The 22,510-nt window shown below is 42.1% G+C and overlaps 1 protein-coding gene across 1 annotated transcript in view; it reads left to right on the top strand.

The window, feature by feature from the left end:
- LOC143139640 (partitioning defective 3 homolog) overlaps positions 1–22,510 on the top strand; it is an 81,745-nt gene continuing 59,235 nt past the window's right edge. The window contains exon 1 of the mRNA XM_076300273.1: positions 1–336. Coding sequence (XP_076156388.1) covers positions 217–336 — 120 coding nt within the window. The 5' untranslated portion in view covers positions 1–216. The remainder of the gene's footprint in view (positions 337–22,510) is intronic.

The following is a 22,510-nucleotide window of genomic DNA, read 5'->3' as shown; positions in this document are numbered from 1 at the left end:
CATACACTAAACAGGTGGTCACCCACACACAGTGCCGTACAATGCGCCTACATCAAACGCCTACGGGATATTCTAGGCTACTCTAGCGCTTTTGTTTTTAACAGAAATCAAACGGCGCGACTGTCCAGATTCATGCGCACGGATACGGAACCGTCGGCGCGTCGGACTTGAGTTTGTCCGCCGGGATTCGAGCGCGGGCGCCGGGGGAACTTCGGAATGAAAGTGACGGTGTGCTTCGGTCGAACCCGGGTGGTGGTCCCGTGCGGGGACGGGAATATCAAAATCCACTCGCTCATTCAGCAGGCTGTGACGCGCTACAAGAAAGCCATCGCCAAGGTAAGTGTGTTCCATTGTTGCGCGAGATCGCTCTTGTGTTTGTGTCTGCCTGCTCAGCTCGCTCTGGGATACACCGGGAAACAATGTTGCAGGGCAAGCCGGGAGATGAGAGCAACATGGCGGTGGTGCCAGAGTCCATGGAGCGAGTCCAGCAGGGGGCCTGAGGTTTTGCCTTGTAGCTGTTTTAGCTGCTCGTCTTGAGCAACAGCAGAGGCATAGGTTACTGTTGCTCTGTACTTTATGGCAGTTATCTATGTTTAGTACAGGTTTAAAGCCTCGCATAGCTCGCCGGGGCTTGTCTTGTAGCTTGAGTTACTGCCTCGGATATAGGCTACGCACCAGCCGAGAAGTCCAAACATCATAACTTACTCCAAAACCACTGGCACTCTTTGCTCCACTTTAGGGTTTGTAAACAAAGCGTCAGCTAGGCGACAGGGCAGCTGTTCTTTAAGGCATATAGGCATATAGGTTAGTCTACGCCTTTCTTAGTCGATGAGTATCACTTTGCTCCTGATAGTAAAACTTGCCACACTTAGCTAGCCACTAATGCTAAGCAGCGAAGTGGCCTGGAAGATGCGCGCTGCTTCATCGATTGAAGTCAAGTTACCAAACGGAACTTTCAGAGCAGAGGTAGGCTAGGCTATGAGAGGGGTGGACAGGCGCAGATAGCCGTCCTAGACAGCCTGCGCATCGGCATGCCACCCGTTTTGAACAGGTCGATTTAATTTTACACTGCCCGGGGGAGGACCGGTTGCGCATCGCTTTTGTTATCCAGGTCTTAAATGAGCTTTCATTTGGTTCTTCAGCCAGAAAGACCTATTTAAGCTATGTCTATTCTGCCCTACCTCACTCGAGGGGAACCGTATCACTTCGGCTGTCTGTTGTGCGTCTAGCAAAGGCGTTTTGTGGAGGTTACCCCAATTGTTCAACACTGGCGACTTTTCTTTCTTTTTTTTACTTAACAGAAGGCAATTCAGGGCAGACTCCAACATTGCCCTGCTGGTCAAGCTGTAAAGTGCAGTTTGGCATGGGCTATTCTAATTCTCAAGCTGGCAGGGATTTTGTGTGTGTGTATTAAGAGTGCACTCTGACAATGTGGTGTCTGTGTTAGTTTAATGTCCTAAATAGAGATAGCTTACAGCATTGTCATGGTGCTTAAAACTGCAGCACAGCAGCTCAAGCCAGTGGGCCAAAGGTCTAAAATAGACACACAATAACTGTAGGACACAGAACAAAGTACACACACACACACACACCCACACGTCAAATCATACTATTAAATGGCTTCTGTGCATTTGGATATGTTTTAGTTTGTGTATGTATATGTCTAAAGGCTCATGAATTATTTATTTGTTTGGCATCTGGAGAAGCCAGGTGTGTGTGTGTGTTCGTTTGTTCGTGCATGTTTGAGAGAGATGAGTGAGGTGGCAGCAGATTTTCTCTGGGCTATTTGCTTGTGAATTATTCAGGTTCTCTTTAAGGGGTTGTGATCTGTCTCACCTGCCCACCAAACACCCCTTAGGTCAGGCAAGGGTGGTGGTGTGTGTGGAGAGGGTGGAGAGGGTGGTGGTGTGTGTGGAGGTGTGTGTGGAGAGGGTGGAGGTGTGTGTGGAGGGTGAAGGTGTGTGTGGAGAGGGTGGAGGGCTGAAGGAGAGGGGATGTGTGTGAAGGAGAGGGTGGAGATGTGAAGGAGAGGGTGGAGATGTGTGAAGGTGGAGGTGTGTGTGCAGAGGGTGAAGGAGGGGGTGGTGGCTCAGTCCCATTCTCCTCACTCAAGCACTCACAGACATGATGCTTAGGGCTGTCCCACTGTAAAGCACTCACAGACATGATGCTTAGGGCTGTCCCACGGTAAAGCACTCACAGACATGATGCTTAGGGCTGTCCCACGGTAAAGCACTCACAGACATGATGCTTAGGGCTGTCCCACTGTAAAGTCGTGAAGTGCATGAGGGCTCGCTGGCCCGCTGACTTGCTGGGTGCTTTCCGTAAGTCAGCATTCTTGCAGACTTTACCCAAGGGAATTAGCTACAATACATAGTGTTGTGGTGTGAAACACAGGGTTACCCAAAGGAAGGAAATGGAATTGTGTTTTTGGTGTTAGGTGTTTTTGGTGTTAGGTGTTTTTGGTATGTTAGGTGTGTTAGGTGTGTTAGGTGTGTTAGGTGTGTTTGGTGTGTTAGGTGTTTTTGGCGTGTTTGGTGTGTTTGGTGTGTTAGGTGTGTTAGGTGTTTTTGGCGTTTTTGGCGTGTTTGGTGTGTTGGGTGTATTGGGTGTGTTAGGTGTGTTTGGTGTGTTTGGTGTAAATGTATCGATGCCACAGGTGCTGTCCCATTCATGTTTTTGGTATTAGGAGTTTTTGGTGTTTTAGGTGTGTTTGGTGTGTTGGGTGTTGTTGGTGTTTTTGGTGTGTTTGGTGTGTTAGGTGTGTTAGGTGTGTTAGGTGTGTTTGGTGTGTTTGGTGTGTTAGGTGTGTTTGGTGTGTTAGGTGTTTTTGGTGTAAATGTATCGATGCCACAGGTGCTGTCCCATTCATGTTATTGTGTTATTTTGAATCCTAACAGCCTCTTTCACTTGATCACTTATCAGCAGATGTACACATGCACACACGCACGCACACACACACACACACACACACACACACACACACACACACACACACACACACACACACACACACACACACACACACACACACACACACACACACAACCGTGAGGTGACCATGCATTGAGGTCCTCTTCACATCGTGGTCACATCTTTGTCTGCCATCGTTTTTTCAAAAGATGCTGAGAACATGTTAGATGAGAAATGCCCCAGGGAAGCATCAAGACCACAATAATAATAATAATAATAATAATAATAATAATAATAATAATAAATAATTATAATAATAGTAATAATAATAAGCTTTATTTGTATAGCACCTTTCATACACAGAATGCAGCTCAAAGTGCTTTACATTTGGAGCATGTAACACAATCATAGAGTCAGTCACTCCTCTTCATTGCTGTGGCTGTTTATGATCCAATCAGCAACATATCAGAAATACTATTATGCTAAGTATAAATATATAAAGGCTTTGCTAACAAATGCTTAGGCTAAGAAATGCTTAGGCCCTGTTGATGTGGACTCTAAGCAGCTAGCTTTAGTACACACACACACCAGTGTTTCCCATACATTGACTTATTTGTGGCGGCCCACCACAGTATCAACACTGACCACCACACAATGATTTTCCAGGTTGTACTACATCATAACCACGCTGCGCTAATTTGTTAAAAAACTGTTGCATTCAAGTTAATTCTGCAAACCTACCACCACAAATAGAATTCAATTCTGTGGGAAACACTGCACACACACACACACACACACACCTGTCCTGTCGTCCCATCCCACAGTACAGCTCCATTTGCAGAGTTCCGATAAAACAGAGCAGGTGTGTGAGTGTGTGAGATGTGTGAGAGTCTTTGGGTCTGCTGTGTTTGCTTTGGGTTTGGTTTGGGAGAGAGACATGTTATTTGTGTAAGGACAGCGATAGGGCATTTCTGAGTGTGAGCCAGAGTGAAAGTGTGTGTGTTAGAGAGAGAGAGTGAAAGTGTGTGTGAGAGAGAGTGTGAGAGAGAGAAAGTAAGAGAGTTTAGATGGAGCCTTAGGGCTTTAGATCAAAGCTGAGTGTATGCATGAGGAGAACTCACTTTTACTTAAGAAGACTTTCATATTGCCCTCCCCCCAAACACACGCACACACACACACACACACACACACACACACACACACACTCAGCAGTCTAGCACTACTCTACATTCTGTGCAGAAGTGATATAGCAGATCTTTAAGAGGTGAAAAATGAGGTGGAGAGTAAGACAGATGCCAAGTGTGTGTGTGTGTATGTGTCTGTATGTGTGTGTGTGTGTGTGTGTGTGTGTGTGTGTGTGTTTGTCTGTGTGTGTGTGTGTGTGTTTGTCTGTGTGTGTGTGTGTGTGTGTGTGTGTCTGTCTGTGTGTATGTGTGTGTGTGTGTGTTTGGGAGTAGGTGTGATGCCACATTGGGAATGTAGGTGGAGATTCTAAAGCTAAACTTTCAGTTTAGCCCCAAAAGTATTCATAATGATGTCATCCTAGATTTGGATTTATAGGAAAATAGTATTTGACCAATACATGTCGTCTTTTATCTGGAAATGACGAGAGCTTGAGACAAAATATTATTTATTGGATATAAATAATAAGAAATACTGTTTGGGTGTCTTCGAGGTCAAATAAGAAATTCATATCATATCAAGACTTGGCAGTGCTGTAGCAGTATTTCCCATACATTGACTTATTTATGGCGGCCCACCACAATATCAACATTGACCACCACACAATGATATTCCAGGTTGTACTACATTGTGCTTAAATCTAGTTAGCATCATAACCATGCTGTGCTAATTTGTTAAAAACTGTTGCATTCAAGTTAATTCTGCAAACCTGCCACCACAAATAGAATTTAATTCTGTGGGAAACACTGTGTAGATAAGGTGTAGGCCTGTAGATAAGTAGCTAGATAAGATGTAGGCCTGTAGACTGCAGTGCTTACTACATACAGAATGTTTAAAGTGGGATTCTAAGGGATTAGTGTTGCACGGTGTATCGATACTAAAAAGGTATCACGAAAAGGCCTTCACGCAAAAAAAACATTACGATTTCCGACATTTTTAGAATCGATACTTCGATACAAATCTGTGTGAACTGCTGCTCTCACTGCTCCTTGCACGCATCTAGGCAAGTGGGCGTATTCAGTATCGAGCATCGTGATATTTATGGCAGGTATCGTATCGAAGTCATAATTTTGGTATCGTGACAACACTATAAGGGGTCATTCCGTGTGAAATCACCCAATTTCAGCGCAATTTGGCAGGTGACCCTCTCCGAAAAAATCTGAAAAAAATCACAGGTGTTTGTAGACCAAATCCATGCATAGATCTTAAATAGTATATCTGTATACCTAATCGTTGCAAAACTACAGCCCTTTGAAACTTCAAGTCATTTTAAGCATTGTGGTGAACAATCCTTTTTGTTCAACTTCCAGCATTATTGGCTCTTTTGGTATTTCACACACATTAGTGAAACTATGTAAATAGAAGTACATTTTCCTGTTGAATTAAAAAATCCAATCGGATCAGACGTATCTTGTATACTTTCCCCTCTGCAAAGCTCTGAAAATGGCTATAAATTCATAATGTAAAAAGACATTAACATTACATTACATTACATTACATTTGGCTGACGCATTTTTAGCCAAAGCGACTAACAACATGGTAAACAGTTTAAGTTTAGAGCAATTCTCAACAATATTAGGACAATTTAAAAAACATTAGAGTACAGTAAGAATAAGTGCATCAGTGAGTGCTGTTTTTAACAGTTACGTGTCAGTTTAAGACGGCTGGTGAGTGCTAGGATCAGCAAGACTTGTTGTAAGTGTTGCTATGAGAGGAGATGTTCTCTAAAGAGCTGGGTCTTCAGGAGTTTTTTGAAAATGGAGAGGGATGTCCCTGCCCTTGTAGGAACTGGCAGTGTGTTCCACCAGCGAGGAACAACAGATGAGAAAAGTTTGGATTGGCCTGAGCGTACCGGAGGTAGAGCTAGACGTCGTTCGTCTGAGGAGCGCAGCGGTCTGGAGGTAGCGTATGTCTGTATGAAGGCATTCAAGTAGGTGGGAGCAGAACCGGAGACTACTTTGTAGGCAAGCGTTAGAGCCTTGAATTTGATGCGGGCCGCCATAGGTAGCCAATGTAGCTGGATGAGTAGCGGGGTAACATGTGCCCTCTTGGGTTGGTTGTAGACCAGGCGCGCCGCCGCGTTCTGGATCATCTGAAGTGGTTTCACTGTGCAGGCTGGGAGACCTGTCAGGAGGGCGTTGCAGTAGTCGAGTCGTGAGATGACTATTGCCTGAACCAGAAGTTGGGTGGCATCTTGATTTAAGTAAGTCCTGATTTTCCGTATATTGTAGAGTGCAAAACGGCATGACCGGGCGACTGAGGCAACATGATCTGAGAAGTTTAGTTGGTTGTCGAGAACAACTCCTAGATTTCTTGCAGTCCTGGTAGGTGAAACAGACAGAGAGTCAAATTTGATGTTGATGTCGTGGTGTATGGTAGGTTTAGCTGGGAGGACCAGCAGTTCAGTCTTTGAGAGGTTCAGCTGGAGGTGGTGTGCCTTCATCCATGTAGCTATGTCTGAGAGGCAATCCGAGATCCGTGCTGAAACCAAGGGGTCATCAGGTGGAAAGGACAGATAGAGCTGTGTGTCGTCTGCATAGCAGTGGTATGAGAAGCCATGCGAACGGATAATCTGTCCCAAGGAGGTGGTGTAGATAGCAAAGAGAAGGGGGCCCAGTACTGAGCCCTGGGGGACCCCTGTGGTGAGATGGTGAGGTGCAGATAGCTGACCAAGCCATGATACGTTAAACGAGCGTCCTGTGAGGTAGGATTCAAACCAGGAGAGAGCAGAACCGGAGATTCCCATGTTAGCGAGTATAGAGAGAAGGATGCGGTGATTAACCGTGTCAAAGGCAGCCGATAAGTCAAGCAGAATGAGTACTGATGACCGAGCGGTCGCCCTGGCTTCTTTTAAGGCTTCTGTTACAGACAGCAGAGCCGTTTCGGTAGAGTGGCCGCTTTTGAACCCAGACTGATTTGGATCCAGAAGGTTGTTCTGTGAAAGGAAGTCAGAGACCTGTTTGGAGACTGCTCGTTCAATGCCTTTGGATAAGAAAGGCAGGAGTGAGACAGGGCGGTAGTTCTCGACTTGAGCAGGGTTGAGAGAAGCTTTCTTAAGTAACGGTGTTACCCGGGCCGTTTTGAACGCTGTTGGAAATGTGCCGGAGGTTAGCGAGGCATTGATCACGTGTGTGATAGCTGGTGCGATGGTCGGGCTGATGGACTGAAGTAGGCTCGTAGGTATAAAGACATCATCACCTTTGAGGGCTTCTCATTCAAAAAGTATGTGACACAAATTCATCAGATTTTTTTCCTACACATATATGTATTATAAGGTCCTGTCCATGCATTCACTTTGGTTGTTATCATTTTCATATTTTCAGAGCATTTTTTAAAAATTGGGCCTGATTTTCAAAAAGCCTGTTTTCATCTTCTCATTTCACCACGTGGACAGTTAACAGGATTTTTTTTAATTTGACCATATATCATTCTGTATGTGAGGATCATCTGCCCAAAATTTGGGCTTGTTGCTGAGTTTCTTCATTGAGATAAGATTTTTTTTAAATATTGTCTATAAATCCACTGAATTTGTACTGGATCTGTAGTACCACTTTGCACCACATGTGGTGCTCTTTTAATACAATGGAAGTCAATGGAAGAGTAAGAGAGTCACTTGTTTGCTGCACATATCCAATCTAAACACACAGTTTATGGTTCATAGTTGAATTGGTCCAAATAATTATTGCAACATGAACAACATACTACTCATACATAAATCTTATTTAGAGAAAATAAACAGATCAAGTAAATTATACACACATAAGACTGACTGGTCATCATACATGCAGCAAGAGGATTTAGCATAATTACCATCTTTGTAATGAGTTTTCTACACCAGCTTCAACCTATCAGTGCCTATGTGAGCACTTTAATAATTTTTAGCCAGCTGGTTAGGCAAAGTCTATATTCATCGTCATATGCTTGGGATGCAGTCCTCTGTGATACATAGACAAAGAGCATCAAGATGGAGATCAGTGCTTTAACAAACAATCAAACAATGGGTTTCTAAAATTCAGTTCATCAAGGTATTTCACTTGATGAAGATGACCATGTGTGTTTCCATCACAAGTATTCATAACAAGGTTTGAGGACTCGTGGATCCAAGAGGCATTTGTAAAAAGATGATAAATCTTTAGTATTGATTTTTCTGCATCTGACAATGCACTGAATTTTAGAAACCCCTTTTTACTTGAACCATATGAACCATAAACTGTGTGTTTAGATTGGATATGTGCAGCAAACAAGTGACTCTCTTACTCTTCCATTGACTTCCATTGTATTAAAAGAGCACCACATGTGGTGCAAAGTGGTACTGCAGATCCAGTACAAATTCAGTGGATTTATAGACAATATTTAAAAAAAATCTTATCTCAATGAAGAAACTCAGCAACAAGCCCAAATTTTGGGCAGATGATCCTCACATACAGAATGATATATGGTAAAATAAAAAAAAATCCTGTTAACTGTCCACATGGTGAAATGAGAAGATGAAAACAGGCTTTTTGAAAATCAAGCCCAATTTAATAAAAATGCTCTGACAATATGATAATGTTAACAACGAAAGTTAATGCATGGACATGACCTTATAATCCATACATGAGTGGGGAAAAAATCTGATGAATTTGTGTCACATACTTTTTGAATGAGAAGCCCTCAAAGGTGATGATGTCTTTTCACATTATGAATTTATAGCCATTTTCAGAGCTTTGCAGAGGGGAAATTACACAAGATACACCTGATTTGATTGGATTGTTTAATTCAACAGGAAAATGTACTTCTATTCACATAGTTTCACTCATGTGTGTGAAATACTAAAAGAGCCAATAATGTTGGAAGTTGAACAAAAAGGATTGTTCACCACGATGCTTAAAATGACTTGAAACTTCAAAGGGCTGTAGTTTTGGAACCATTAGTGATACAGATATACTATTTAAGATTTATGCATAGGTTTGGTCTACAAACACCTGTGATTTTTTTCAGATTTTTTGGGAGAGGGTGACCTGCCAGCCACTGGGTGATTTGACACGGAATGACCCTACAACATCAAGTACCACAGCATAAAATACTACATCAAGTACTACATCATAAAATACTACATCAAGTACCACAGCATAAAATACTGCATCAAGTACCACAGCATAAAATACTACAACATCAAGTACCACAGCATAAAATACTACAGCCTTACTGCTACTGGACATCAAATACTAAAGCTGTACTATTATATTACTACTTACTATCATATACTGCAGTGTTACTGTTACTGGTGTTCAAATACTACAACGTTACTGCTATACAGATGAAGTAGGCCTACATCATTGCAGTTGCAATAGAGATAAAATACTCTAGCATTACCTACACTGAGGATCAAATACCACAACATTGCTGTATCACTAGAGATAAAACACGTCAACATTTTTTTGAGTAAGTATACTTCTAGTGAGGCTATTTGCCTGAAATGTTCACCAGACATTAGTATTAACTTAGGTAATCCACACATATAAAAAAAATCCAAACATTAATGTTCATAAGTAGAGTTATGAGTAAAAAAGTGGAATCCCACAGGAAAAAAGTATTGAACACGCCTACTGAAATGTCTTAAATACTTTGTGGAGAACCCTTTATTTAAAATGAGAGCTTCAAGGCATTTCCTCTATGACGAAACTAATCAGTCGCAGTATTCAGGTGTGATTTTGGCCCATTCTTTTAAACAGATAGTCTTTTAACCCATTTACTCCTAAAATGCCTGCTAAAAACGCCTATAGAATCCTATGGCATTTTAGACTAAATAGCCTTATTTCCTGAGGGTTTTCTGAAAACATACTAAAAATTGTCAACGTTTACCAAAATGTAATATCTAAGCCTCTGTAGCACCTAGAAACATGACATAAAAAGCATGCTGCGCTACGCAGCATCCAGCAGGAGGGTCAATGTTGCGCTACGCAGCATCCAGCGGGAGGGTCAATGTTGCGTCATGCAGCATCCAGCGCGAATGGGTTGATATTGAAGATTCCAGGGGTCCCTCTTGTAAATCCTGATCTTTAGGTAACTTCCAAAACTGTTCAATTGGATTTAAGTCAGGGCTTGAATTTCCTTTCTCTGAAACCAATTGAGTGTTTCCTTTGCTGAATGCTTTGGATCATTGTCCTGCTGGAAGGTCTAGCCATGTCTCATCCTCATTGTTCTGGTGGATGGCAAGATTCTCCCAGAAAAAATGTCTCCATCATTTGTATGAAGTCTGCCAGTACCATGAGATGAAAAACAGCCCCACACCGTGATGCCTCCACCTCCAAACCTCACTGTTGGTATGATATTTTTAGGGTGATGCACAGTGCCATTTCTCCTCCAAATATGGTGTGTAGTATGACATCCAAAGAGTTAAATTTTGCTCTCACCTGACCAGAATACATTCTCTTAGTATTTCATAGGCTTGTCCAAATGTTGTGTAGCAAACTTTCCATGAGCTTCAACATGTTTTTCTTCAGTAATAGTCATGTGGGGTGGGCACGCATAGAGGCCATGGCGGTGGAGTGCATTACCTATGATTTTCTCTGTAACAATTGAACCTGCTGCCTCCCAGTCTTTCTGGAGTGGTCCTTGGCTTTTAGGCTACACTTCTGACTATCCTTCTGACTTCCTGGTCAGAAATCTTGTGAGGAGATCCTGTGCATGGCCGATTGATGATGCAGTGATGTTCCTTCAACTTGCAGATAATGGCTCCAATACTGCTTACTGGATGATTCTGAAGTTTTGAAATGCATCTGTAACCAGTTCCATTGATATGTTTTGCAACAATAATGTTGCAAAGGTCTTGGAAGAGCTCTTTGCTTTTACCCATCATGACATGTTTCTTGTGTAACAACTTGGTAACGAAAAACCTTTTTATAGCTCATCAATATGTACTAACCCAGCTTACATTAATTTGCACAGATAGGAGGGATAATTACTCTCTAACTATGTATAGATTCCAGCTCGTTCCTTGCCATTCCTTGCCTTTGTGTACTGTTCTTAGTGTGTTCAATACTTTTTCCCTGTGCCATTACACTTTTTTACTCATAACTCTACTTAGGGACTTTAATGTTTGGATTTTTTAATATGGGTGGATTATCTAAGTTAATACTAATGTCTGTAGAAAATTTCATGCGAATAGCCTCTCTGGAAGTATACTTACTGAAAAAAATGTTGATGTGTTCAATACTTATTTTCTCCGCTGTAGCTGACAAATGTAAGTCACTTTGGTCAAGAAGTGTCTGCTAAATGTAATGTAATGTACCACGTCGGTTTCGCTAGATATTACATACAAACAGCATTAGTTGCACTAGACATTAAATACTACTGATTATAACCCATTCTGACTAGGAAAGGTATGAGGTATGAAAATACTGATTTCACATTGAAACTACATTGTTGATTCTATGTTCAGGGACCCCCCAGCAAATACCCTCAGACAACAGTTGGGCTGCTGACCACTGGGTGGAAATCTCTGTGGCTACAGTGGAGATTAAATACAGCAGCACTGGGGATTCTGCTCATTCACACACACACACACACACACACACACACAGACAGGATACAGTGGAGATTAAATACAGCAGAATCACACACACACACACACACACACACACACACACACACACACACACACACACACACACACACTGGATACAGTGGAGATTAAATACAGCAGCACTGGTGATTCTGCTCATTCACACACACACACACACACACTGGTGATTCTGCCACACCCCAGGTCACACCTTGCACTTACCACATGCAACAGGAAGGTCTAAATGCTACCAGCTGGGTCACCACAACATTTGCACAACTAGGCTTTTTTTTCAGAGTGTGTGTGTGTGTGTGTGTGTGTGTGTGTATGTGTGTGTGTGTGTGTGTGTCAATGAGTGAGTGAGTGAATGAGAGAGTGAGTGTGCATGTGTGTGAGTGAGAGAGAGTGTGAGAGAGAGAGAGAAAGCAAGAAAGAATGTGTGTGTGTGTATGTGTGTTTCACTGTGAATTCCACTGTAATGGCAGGAAGTCTTGTCAGCAACAAACAGAAACACAAACTCCTGACCACAGGAACCGAGGGCATGACCTCACACTCACCCTCCACCTCCTGATCTCCACCTCTCTCTCTCTCTCTCTCTCTCTCTCTCTCTCTCTCTCTCTCTCTCTCTCTCTCTCTCCCACTACAATCATTAGCGCTACTTGAAATATCCAGGGTAGTGTACAGTAGTGTAAGAACATGGTAGTGATTAAGGAGCTGGGCTAGCATTCAGTAGCATTCCGACACTGTGCCCTTGAGCAAGGCACAAGGGACAATGCAATCCCTTAGGGTCATTCCGTGTCAAATCACCCAGTGGCTGGCAGGTCACCCTCTCCCAAAAAATCTGAAAAAAATCACAGGTGTTTGTAGACCAAACCTATGCATAAATCTTAAATAGTATATCTGTATCACTAATGGTTCCAAAACTACAGCCCTTTGAAGTTTCAAGTCATTTTAAGCATCGTGGTGAACAATCCTTTTTGTTCAACTTCCAACATTATTGGCTCTTTTAGTATTTCACACACATGAGTGAAACTATGTGAATAGAAGTACATTTTCCTGTTGAATTAAACAATCCAATCAAATCAGGTGTATCTTGTGTAATTTCCCCTCTGCAAAGCTCTGAAAATGGCTATAAATTCATAATGTGAAAAGACATCATCACCTTTGAGGGCTTCTCATTCAAAAAGTATGTGACACAAATTCATCAGATTTTTTCCCCACTCATGTATGGATTATAAGGTCATGTCCATGCATTAACTTTCGTTGTTAACATTATCATATTGTCAGAGCGTTTTTATTAAATTGGGCTTGATTTTCAAAAAGCCTGTTTTCATCTTCTCATTTCACCATGTGGACAGTTAACAGGATTTTTTTTTATTTTACCATATATCATTCTGTATGTGAGGATCATCTGCCCAAAATGTGAAAAATAATAATATCACTGTCATCATCGCGAACTGTTGAGTGAGGGGGTCAGTCTGTTTGTGACGCACAGACAGCCTTGTAGCCTATTTTGCTTAGGCCTCACTTTTAACGACAGTAGGTTGTGAGTGTATGTTGACAAAAAATAACCATACAATTAAAATAGTCAACTTAAAACTTTGCTATAAAATATTATTAATTTATAGCACAAAACCATAACCAGTAGGCCTACCAGAACCTCGCATATTAGCGTCATGATTTGTGTGCGTCTATTTGGCAAGGCCACTAGCTGTCATGGATGCGTTGTTGCTAAAGGAAGGCAAGGCAGGTGTCAAAAGTTAAAAAATAAATGGAGATGGGCAGCTGTTGGAAACGGGGGAGAACTAACAAGCCATGGTGTAAAGAAATTAAAGTGCCAGGGGTTTGCTTTTGCGCGGTTCGCTGCAAGAAAATTGTTTATGGATGCAATAGGAAAAAGTTTTAGCACGCCACCAATCAGAAGACCGCCATAAGGTTAACGTTCGTGCACTTCAGGACATCTTCCCTACCTGGTGCAACTAGCCACCACGACAGAGGTAGGCTACGTTTATCTATGGCTGACCGTTTTTACGTTTAGAAAGTAGGCTACGCATGTTCTTTCATAGCGCAACAACACGACCTGTCCCTCACCATATCGCAACCTCTTGTCAACCTTATACAATCTGTTGCTGAAGACAAAAGCACCGTCTCCAGATTGTCGTTATGAAATGCGCAGACCTCCTGCATGAGCACACACAGACTGAGAGACTGCTCATTGGAAAACTGAGTTGTCTGAAACTCAAAATGACCATGTTTTCATTAAATGCGGATGAGGCAACAAATGGAAATATGAACAATATCTAGAATGTTCTGATTCGTTACTTTGATGAGGAAATGGGAAGTCTTGCAAACTTGATTTTATAGATTTTACTTGGTGTTGAATTGCATATTAACAAGAAAAAAATCTCCCCTTTAAACACTTTTGGCCTGAAGTAATTAAATAAGAGTGTGTTAAAGCCTTTCTACAATATTGCTGCAGTAGAAAAGAACAGCAATGGCTAATCAGCAATGGTCAGGGATGGTACTAAAATATATTTTTGTTCATCAGGAAATCTCAATCAAGAACACTCAATTCGCCTTATTCACATGGCGGCCATTGGCGGCTAAAACGAGGCTACAGGGTACACAAACCATAGGATTGTTATGTTCTATGCATTCACCTGTAGGTGGCATTAATTATATAGTAAGTGTACCCTGTAGCCTCGTTTTGGTTTAAACAATGGCCGCCGTGTGAATAAGGCGAATACTCCCTTTACTTTGCTGTTTGCATCTTTTTGCACATTAAAAACCAATAGGTCGCGACCGCAAAAGGGGTGCTATCTCTATAGGTACATATGAACAACGTATGACTTATGGCCTGAAAAAAGTTCAGTCAAACGATTTTTTTTCACTTTAATCCCTGTTCCAAGGTAGGCCTTTCTCATTATCCCCCATACAACATAACCTAGGCTAAACTGCTTCCTCGTCATGAGTTGGACCTTGGTCATAAAGCAACTGTCCGCACACTCCAACATAGGCCTACAACAACGTCACCCGGAGCAAAACATTTTTTTTTTTAGAAATCGTATTGTATTTTGTATAGTATTGCACTCGTCAGAAATCTTCTAGTATTAATTAAATATTCTAGTACTTAAGCATAGTAAGCGACCCCCCCCCTCACACACACACACACACAAAATCAAGCTGTGAAGCTGCAAAGCGACACTGAGTTGAATGTGTTTGTGTGTGTGTGTGTGTGTGTGTGTGTGTGTGTGTGTATGAAGCTGCAAAGCGACACTGAGTTGTGTGTGTGTGTGTGTGTGTGTGTGTATGAAGCTGCAAAGCGACACTGAGTTGAATGTGTTTGTGTGTGTGTGTGTGTGTGTGTGTGTGTGTGTGTGTGTATGAAGCTGAAAAAGCGACACTGAGTTGAATGTGTGTGTGTGTGTGTGTGTGTGTGTGTGTGTGTGTATGAAGCTGAAAAAGCGACACTGAGTTGAATGTGTGTGTGTGTGTGTGTATGTCCGATCATCCTTCCTCAGTCCCTCGGCAATGCCCCAGGCCACACTCGGAGAACACAGAGCCAGCGCAAATGAAAAATTCAGAAGATAACCACCGCCTGAGGCTCTGAGAGAAAGGTGTGTGTGTGCGTGTGTGTGCGTGTGTGCGCACGCATGCATGTGTCTCTTAGGCAAGATTAATTTGTTCACTGTTGCTAATGCTTTCATTGCTTTCATCTATTTTACCTGAGGGCTGTGTGTGATAGATAGATAGATAGATAGATAGATACTTTATTGATCCCTAGGGGAAATTCAAGGTCACAGTAGCATACAGACAACATACACACACACATTCACTAACAGCAGAAAAAGTAATTAAAAGTATATAATATAAAAAACACAACTAAGCAATAAGGACAGTAGAAGATAAAGAATATACTAAAATACAAATTATACTAAATAAATCTAAATCAATTCTAAAAAACAGTATCCACATAGTGGGTGATTAATCAGTCAGGTGCGCTTGCAATGACTGAAGCAGGGACTGAGCCTGTGGTCCTCTGTGCATAAGGTAAGGTAAGGTGCTCTTTGTGAATGAGTGTCATGGTGATGGTGCAAATGAGTAAGTCAAACAGTGCAACAGTGCAAGAATAAAGTCTATATGTCTATGTATAAATAACTATATTAAGAAAGGTATAAGTGTGGTCACAGTTCGGCTGTGGCATGGAGGGAGGGGTTGTGCATATGTGCTAATAAAGCACGCAAACAGTGAGGCAGAAGACAATGGTAAAGTGGCTAGTGGACAGACAGTTCAAGACATGGAGGTGGTGAAGAGGCAGACAGACTATGCGGAGAAGTCTATTTCTTCTCTTCCCTTAAGTGAAGCATTGAACAGTTCAATGGCCTTGGGGGATGAATGACTTCCTCAGTCTGTCTGTTGTGCAAGGCAGTGAGCGAAGTCTCCAGCTAATCAGGCTCTTCTGCTTAATAATAGTGCTGTGGAGTAGAGGTCAGCACTCCCGCAGTAGACCCGCGGGACCTGCGGGTCCCGACGCAAAAGAGTGCGGCGCCGGACAACTTTTGAAAGCTCTCTGCGGGAGCGGCCGGGATGAGAGAGGTGCGTTCGCGGGTGCGGGACAAACCGATGATTCACTGTACTCCTGCAAATTAAATATGTGCGTAACATTAAATATGGAAACGATTAAAGTAGTGTTCATAACTATAGTTCAGCTGGATGTTCTGTTAGGCAGCATTAAAAAACGGGGTTTAAGCATAACTGACGGATAGCAGGCCTATAGCCTATATTGTCGTTTACGTGGGTTCAATTTGTTCCTGCTGCTTATTGTCAAAACTCAAAAATCGAAAGCATGACAGAGGAAGAGGGCACCAGACTAGGCCTACTTCAGTTGTTAGCCTACATTCAGAACCAAGAAACTGACATCTGGAGTCTTTCTCAGGTGTGTGTGCTCCTTTCGTGAGACAGAAAGAAAAACTGAATAGGCTATCCCTCCTGCATGCGGGCTTTAGCGGGCGGGAGCTGGACATCATGTTACAGATGCGGGTGGGAGCGGGACTAAAAATGACACATTAATGCGGGAGCAGGCGGGAGCGGGACAGAATATTGCGGGAGCGGGCGGGCGCAGACCTCTACTGTGGAGGTACTGTGTCCAAGATGTTGATCAGTTTGTTCAGGGTCCTTTTGTCAGATAGTGAAGTGATGCACTCCAGTTCAGCTCCCACTACAGAGCCAGCTTTCCTTACCAGCCTGTCAATTCGCCCCGCATCCTTCTTCTTTGTGCTTCCTCCCCAACACACTACTGCATAGAAGAGGACGCTGGCAACAACAGACTGGTAGAACATCCTGAGGAGCTTGCTGCACACATTGAAGGAGCGCAGCCTCCTCAGGAAGTACAGCCTGCTCTGCCCTTTCTTGTAGAGTGCGTCAGTGTTGGCTGACCAGTCCAGTTTATTGTCCAGGTGGAGACCCAGGTACTTGTAGGTGCTTACCACCTCGACATTGACCCCATCAATGGAGACTGGTAGCAGAGTGGGCTTAGACCTGCGGAAATCCACCACCATCTCCTTGGTCTTTGAAGTGTTGAGTTGGAGATGATTGAGTTTGCACCATTGCACAAAGTCCTCCACCAGGCTCCTATACTCCTCCTCCTGCCCGTTCCTGATACACCCCACAATTGCAGTATCGTCATTGCTTTCATCTATTTTACCTGAAGGCTGTGTGTGTGTGTGTGTGTGTGTGTGTGTGTGTGTGTGTGTGTGTGTGTGTGTGTGTGTGTGTGTGTGTGTGTGTGTGTGTGTGTGTGTGAAGGCTGTGTGTGTGTGTTTTGACTACATGTGTGACAAAGTAATGCATGTTCAGTGAAAAACTGAACAACAAAGTCACTTGCACATTCTGTTCTAGAGTATAGGAAAGTTGAACATGATTGCACATTCTGTTCTAGAGTATAGGAAAGTTGAACATGATTGCACATTCTGTTCTAGAGTATAGGAAAGTTGAACATGATTGAATGTTTGGCGAGATTGTTTCCATAGAGTTCATGTTCGTGTGTGTTGTCAGAGTGTATATGGGGGGAGAGACGAGTCTATGAGTGTATGAGGCTGTGGAGAAGTGTATGTGTGTGTGCATGTGTATGTGTGTGTGTGTGTGTTTTCTAGCTGGTTTAAGACCATCTTTAGATGATCTTCTGAAGTTTTTTTGTGTGTATGTGTGTGTCGGAGATGGTGTAGACCAGAGGTTCTCAACCTTTTTGAGACTATGGCACACCAAAGGTCAAACCAATACGCCAAGGCACACCTACTGATGATTTAAGCTACAGTGATGTTAGACTAGGCTATCTGTTCATTTTGAAATGCCAGCAACATGTTTCATGGGGGCATGTTTACTACTGTGCTGCTTCACCTCTTCATTTAACAACATTCTGTTAATGTTTAAGTATAGTATATATACTCTTTTGATCCCGTGAGGGAAATTTGGTCTCTGCATTTATCCCAATCCGTGAATTAGTGAAACACACACAGCACACAGTGAACACACAGTGAGGTGAAGCACACACTAATCCTGGCGCAGTGAGCTGCCTGCATCAACAGCGGCGCTCGGGGAGCAGTGAGGGGTTAGGTGCCTTGCTCAAAACACTTCAGCCGTGCCTACTGGTCGGGGTTCGAACCGGCAACCCTCCGGTTACAAGTGCTAACCAGTAGGCCACGGCTGCCCTAAAAAATGTTTAGGAACTAAGTTTTGAGAATGAAATGTTGTCCCATTCCTGCCCGATATAGGATTTCAGTTGCTAAACAGTATAAAGTATTCTTAATCATGTTTTTCATTCCATGATGCACCTAATTTGACTGGTCTGAACACAAACAGGCCATTTTAGCACCTGGACTCTTCCTCTATGGAGACACACTGGTTATGTATGTGCAGAATTCATTTTGGCATTGTTTTCCTGAAATATTCAAGGTCTTCCCCCAAAAAGACATTGCCTACATACATTTTGTATGTATTGTGTTCTGTTTATTCTCTTTGCTGAGACAACAAAAAGCATTACAGCATTACAGTAGTAAAGTCTGGAGGCTATGACGGTATGAGACACCAAAGAGCTTTACAGCATTACAGTAGTCAAGTCTGGAGGTAATGAAAGCAGTTAGGAATGGAGTTTGGAAATGTTTTTCAGGTAGAAAAAGGCTGTTTTAGTGATGCATTTAATGTTAATCAAATGAGAGGTTAGTCGATTATGACACCAAGGTTTTTTGACTTCAGAGGTAGTGGTGGTGGAATAGCCAGGGATCGATAACTGTGATTGTTTGGATTGTTTGGTGATAGTTGGATAGGCCCGGTCCTATTTAGCCCAGAGAAGTCCATGATTTCCAGAAAGAATAGAAAATGTTGATTGATCTCACCAGAGGACCTTGTTCCACTTTACCTCAGTCCATTTTAAACAAGCTCAGGCCCAGATAAGACCCTGGTATTTCTGTATCACGGCTAAATACAATTTCTTGTTTTGCATGGTAAAGTTTACACTAGCATTTGTGAATGTGAGTATCAAACTGTGTTTATAGACAGTGGTTATCAGAGGTTTACCTGATCTCATACAATGATGGATTTTGGATTTTAATGATAGTATGTACTGTAGATGATGAACTCTCCAAATACTTTGGAATTTCATGTAAAAAGCATTATAATTATATCGTTTCATCCTTTGTCCACACAGGTTTACAGAGTGATGAATACCTCTACCTCTTTACTCTGCCTTTCTGGGATGCTCTTTTTCATACCCAGTCATGTTTTCCACGAAATAGTCATATATGTCATTTTCAACGTAAATTTTCCATGAAATAGTCATATATGTCATGTTCAACATATGTTTTCCATGAAATAGTCATATATGTCATGTTCAACATATATTTTCCATGAAATAGTCATATATGTCATGTTCAACATATATTTTCCATGAAATAGTCATATATGTCATGTTCTACATATGTTTTCCATAAATTAGTCATATATGTCATTTTCAACATATATTTTCCATGAAATAGTCATATATGTCATGTTCAACATCTGAAAATGACACTTTGCCTCACAGCACAGCATTGTGCTGCGGCTTCATTCCGGACCAACAGGAAATGAGGTGGCGCTGACCGCATTTGAACTTGACCCACAGGATGTGTTACAATACAGCCATGCACATGTGGGACATTGTGTGTGTGTCACTGTGTGTGTGTGTTACTGTGTGTTTGTGTGTGTGTGTCACTGTGTGTTTGTGTGTGTGTGTCACTGTGTGTGTGCGTGTCTGTGTGAGTGTGTGTGTGTGTGTAACGTGACTCGACCCTGTCAAGCACACAATGTTGTAGTGATGGTCAACAAAAGTTGATGATTATCCAGAGTCTGTGTAGTCACCTTTGTGGCTCAGAGTCTTGTGTGCGTGTAAATGTGAAGGGTCATAGCTTTGTTTCTGGCTCAGAGTCTTGTGTGTGTGTGTGTGTGTAAATGTGAAGGGCCATAGCTTTGTTTCTGGCTCAGAGTTTTGGAACGTGTGTGCGTGCGTGTGCGCGCACGTGTGTGTGAGTTGTTGTGGGGTCAAAGTTCGTCTCATACCTGCTCTGCCTCACAAGGAAACCATGCACACTGCAAAAAATGAATTCTAACCAAGTGTTATTGATCTTATATTAAGATTAAAAAATCTATTTGGTATTGTTTTTAGTATGAAAAGACTTACCTAGCGCCCTCTCAAAAGATCATTTTCACTTAATTTAAGAAGACTTTAACTTATTTTAAGGATTCTTATCAAGACAAATTTGCTCAACGCACTGGCAGACAAATTTGCTTGTTTTTAGGACAAATTTGCTTAACGCACTGGCAGACAAATTTGCTTGTTTTCAATACCAACAATACCAACTAGTTTTTTTTATCTTGATATAAGATTAATAACACTTGGTTAGATTTTGTTAGATAAGCAGTTTTTGCAGTGCACACAAGTCTGTCTCTCTCTCTCTCTCTCTCTCTCTCTCTGTCTCTCTCTCTCTCAGAGATATGGCTTTTTCAGGGCTGATACTGATTATTACTAATCATTACTAATCAAGGAGACCGATAACTGATATTTTGAACTGATATGTCTCCTTTAAAAATGAAAATTGGTGTCAAAATTTAGAATAACAACTTCACAATGAACAACTTTTCATTTAAGAATACAATTATTTTTTTAGATTCCAATTATTTGAGTCTAAAAGTTAGATTTCACGTCATCAACATCCCTGACCAGTTCAGGACACTGCCGAGGGTAATCAACAAATTAACTTGTTGACATTTTGATAGCACTACTAAACTGGCCATTGGTTAAACAGAAGGCAACAATAACCTTCGGCCTACTGAACCTTTCTAAAACATTCACTTAGCCGATCCCCAAGGGGAAATTCAAGGTCTCAGTAGCATACAGACATCACACACAACATGCACTTACATCAGAAAGGGTAAATATAAGTATATACATATAACAAAACTCCACTGTACAATAGAGACAGTAGAAGATAAGAAAGAAAAACTAACAAAAACTAAATATACTATATAAATTAAATAAAAAAATCCACAGTGTGCTTGAGGGTGAACAAGCATGAGACACTTGCAGTGAGAGGGCCGGTACTGGCCTGTAGTATACCAGCGAGTAGTAGAATAATATGGTTACGTTGGCCCAATGGTGAGATGCTGAAGTAGGTGTAAGGTGCACTGGTACCAACATAAGGCCACCTCTCCTCGCCGTCACCTCGAGTAAACTCCATTATCTCCTTATGTCCGTCACTACAACAACATGCATTAATCGTGAATACTCACAGATTGTATTTCGGTGTTTTTGCAACTTCAGCATAGAGGAGTGTGACTTATTGCAACTTCATCCATGTCTGAGTAACCTTCGAGCATCAACTCCACGAAATCAATGAAACTACTCCTGCCTGGCTTCGGTCAGAATGCAAAACATTCAGTGCCCTCAGCCTTCAGTGTTGATTGGTTGGACTCGTGACACATAGCCAATCAGGTGGTGGTGCTGAGCAAGACTTCGCTCTTGGCCACAGAGTGGTGAGTTCAGACAGAGGCAGGCGGCTGCCAAAGTAGCACATTTTAAAATGAATGTACTTTATCGCAAAATTCGCTTAAAAAATGGTCGATGCCGATAAAAATACTGGATATCGGCCAGGCCGATAATCGGTCAACCGCCGTGTAGCCATGGGCCAGTCATTCCTAATGATGGCACACTATAGGGCTGCAACTAACAATCGTTTTTATAGTCGATTAATCTGCAGATGATTTTATCCATTTATCGATTGATTAAATTTGGTTGTTTGATTAATAAAACATATTGATTATTGTTTCCCAAAAGCCCAAGATTATGTCTTCAAATGCCTTGTGTTATTCATACACCAAAGATATTTAGCCCAAGATTATGTCTTCAAATACCTTGTGTTATCCTTACACCAAAGATATTTAGCCTATGTCTTCAAATGCCTTGTGTTATCCTTACACCAAAGATGTCTAGTTCACTGCCATAGATGAGAGGCATATTTGACTGACTCTCGTTCTCTTGCTCTGACCATCCCCCTGCCTCCCCCTCCTTCTTTTTATCGTTTCATTATTTGTCTTTTTAGCTTTCTTGATCCCACTCTCTACCCCCACCACACACACACACACACACACACACACACACACACACACACACACACACCTCCTTTCATAGGCTATGTTAAGTTATTATGTGTGTGTGTGTGTGTGTGTGTGTGTGTGCGTGCATGTCCTTGACTCTGCTGGGACAGAATAAAAGCCCATCCAGTAGATTTAATATGCCACAGCTGTTAAGGTGAACAAGAAACACACACGCGCGCAAACACA

The sequence above is a fragment of the Alosa pseudoharengus genome, unplaced genomic scaffold, assembly GCF_046254945.1.
Source record: "Alosa pseudoharengus isolate Yale_2024_CS ecotype anadromous, Long Island Sound unplaced genomic scaffold, YU_APseudo_1.1 YU_APseudo_1.1_scf_22, whole genome shotgun sequence".
Taxonomy (NCBI): domain Eukaryota; kingdom Metazoa; phylum Chordata; class Actinopteri; order Clupeiformes; family Clupeidae; genus Alosa; species Alosa pseudoharengus.
The sequence above is the reverse complement of the archived record's forward strand: the minus strand, read 5'-3'. Positions and strand labels throughout refer to the sequence as shown.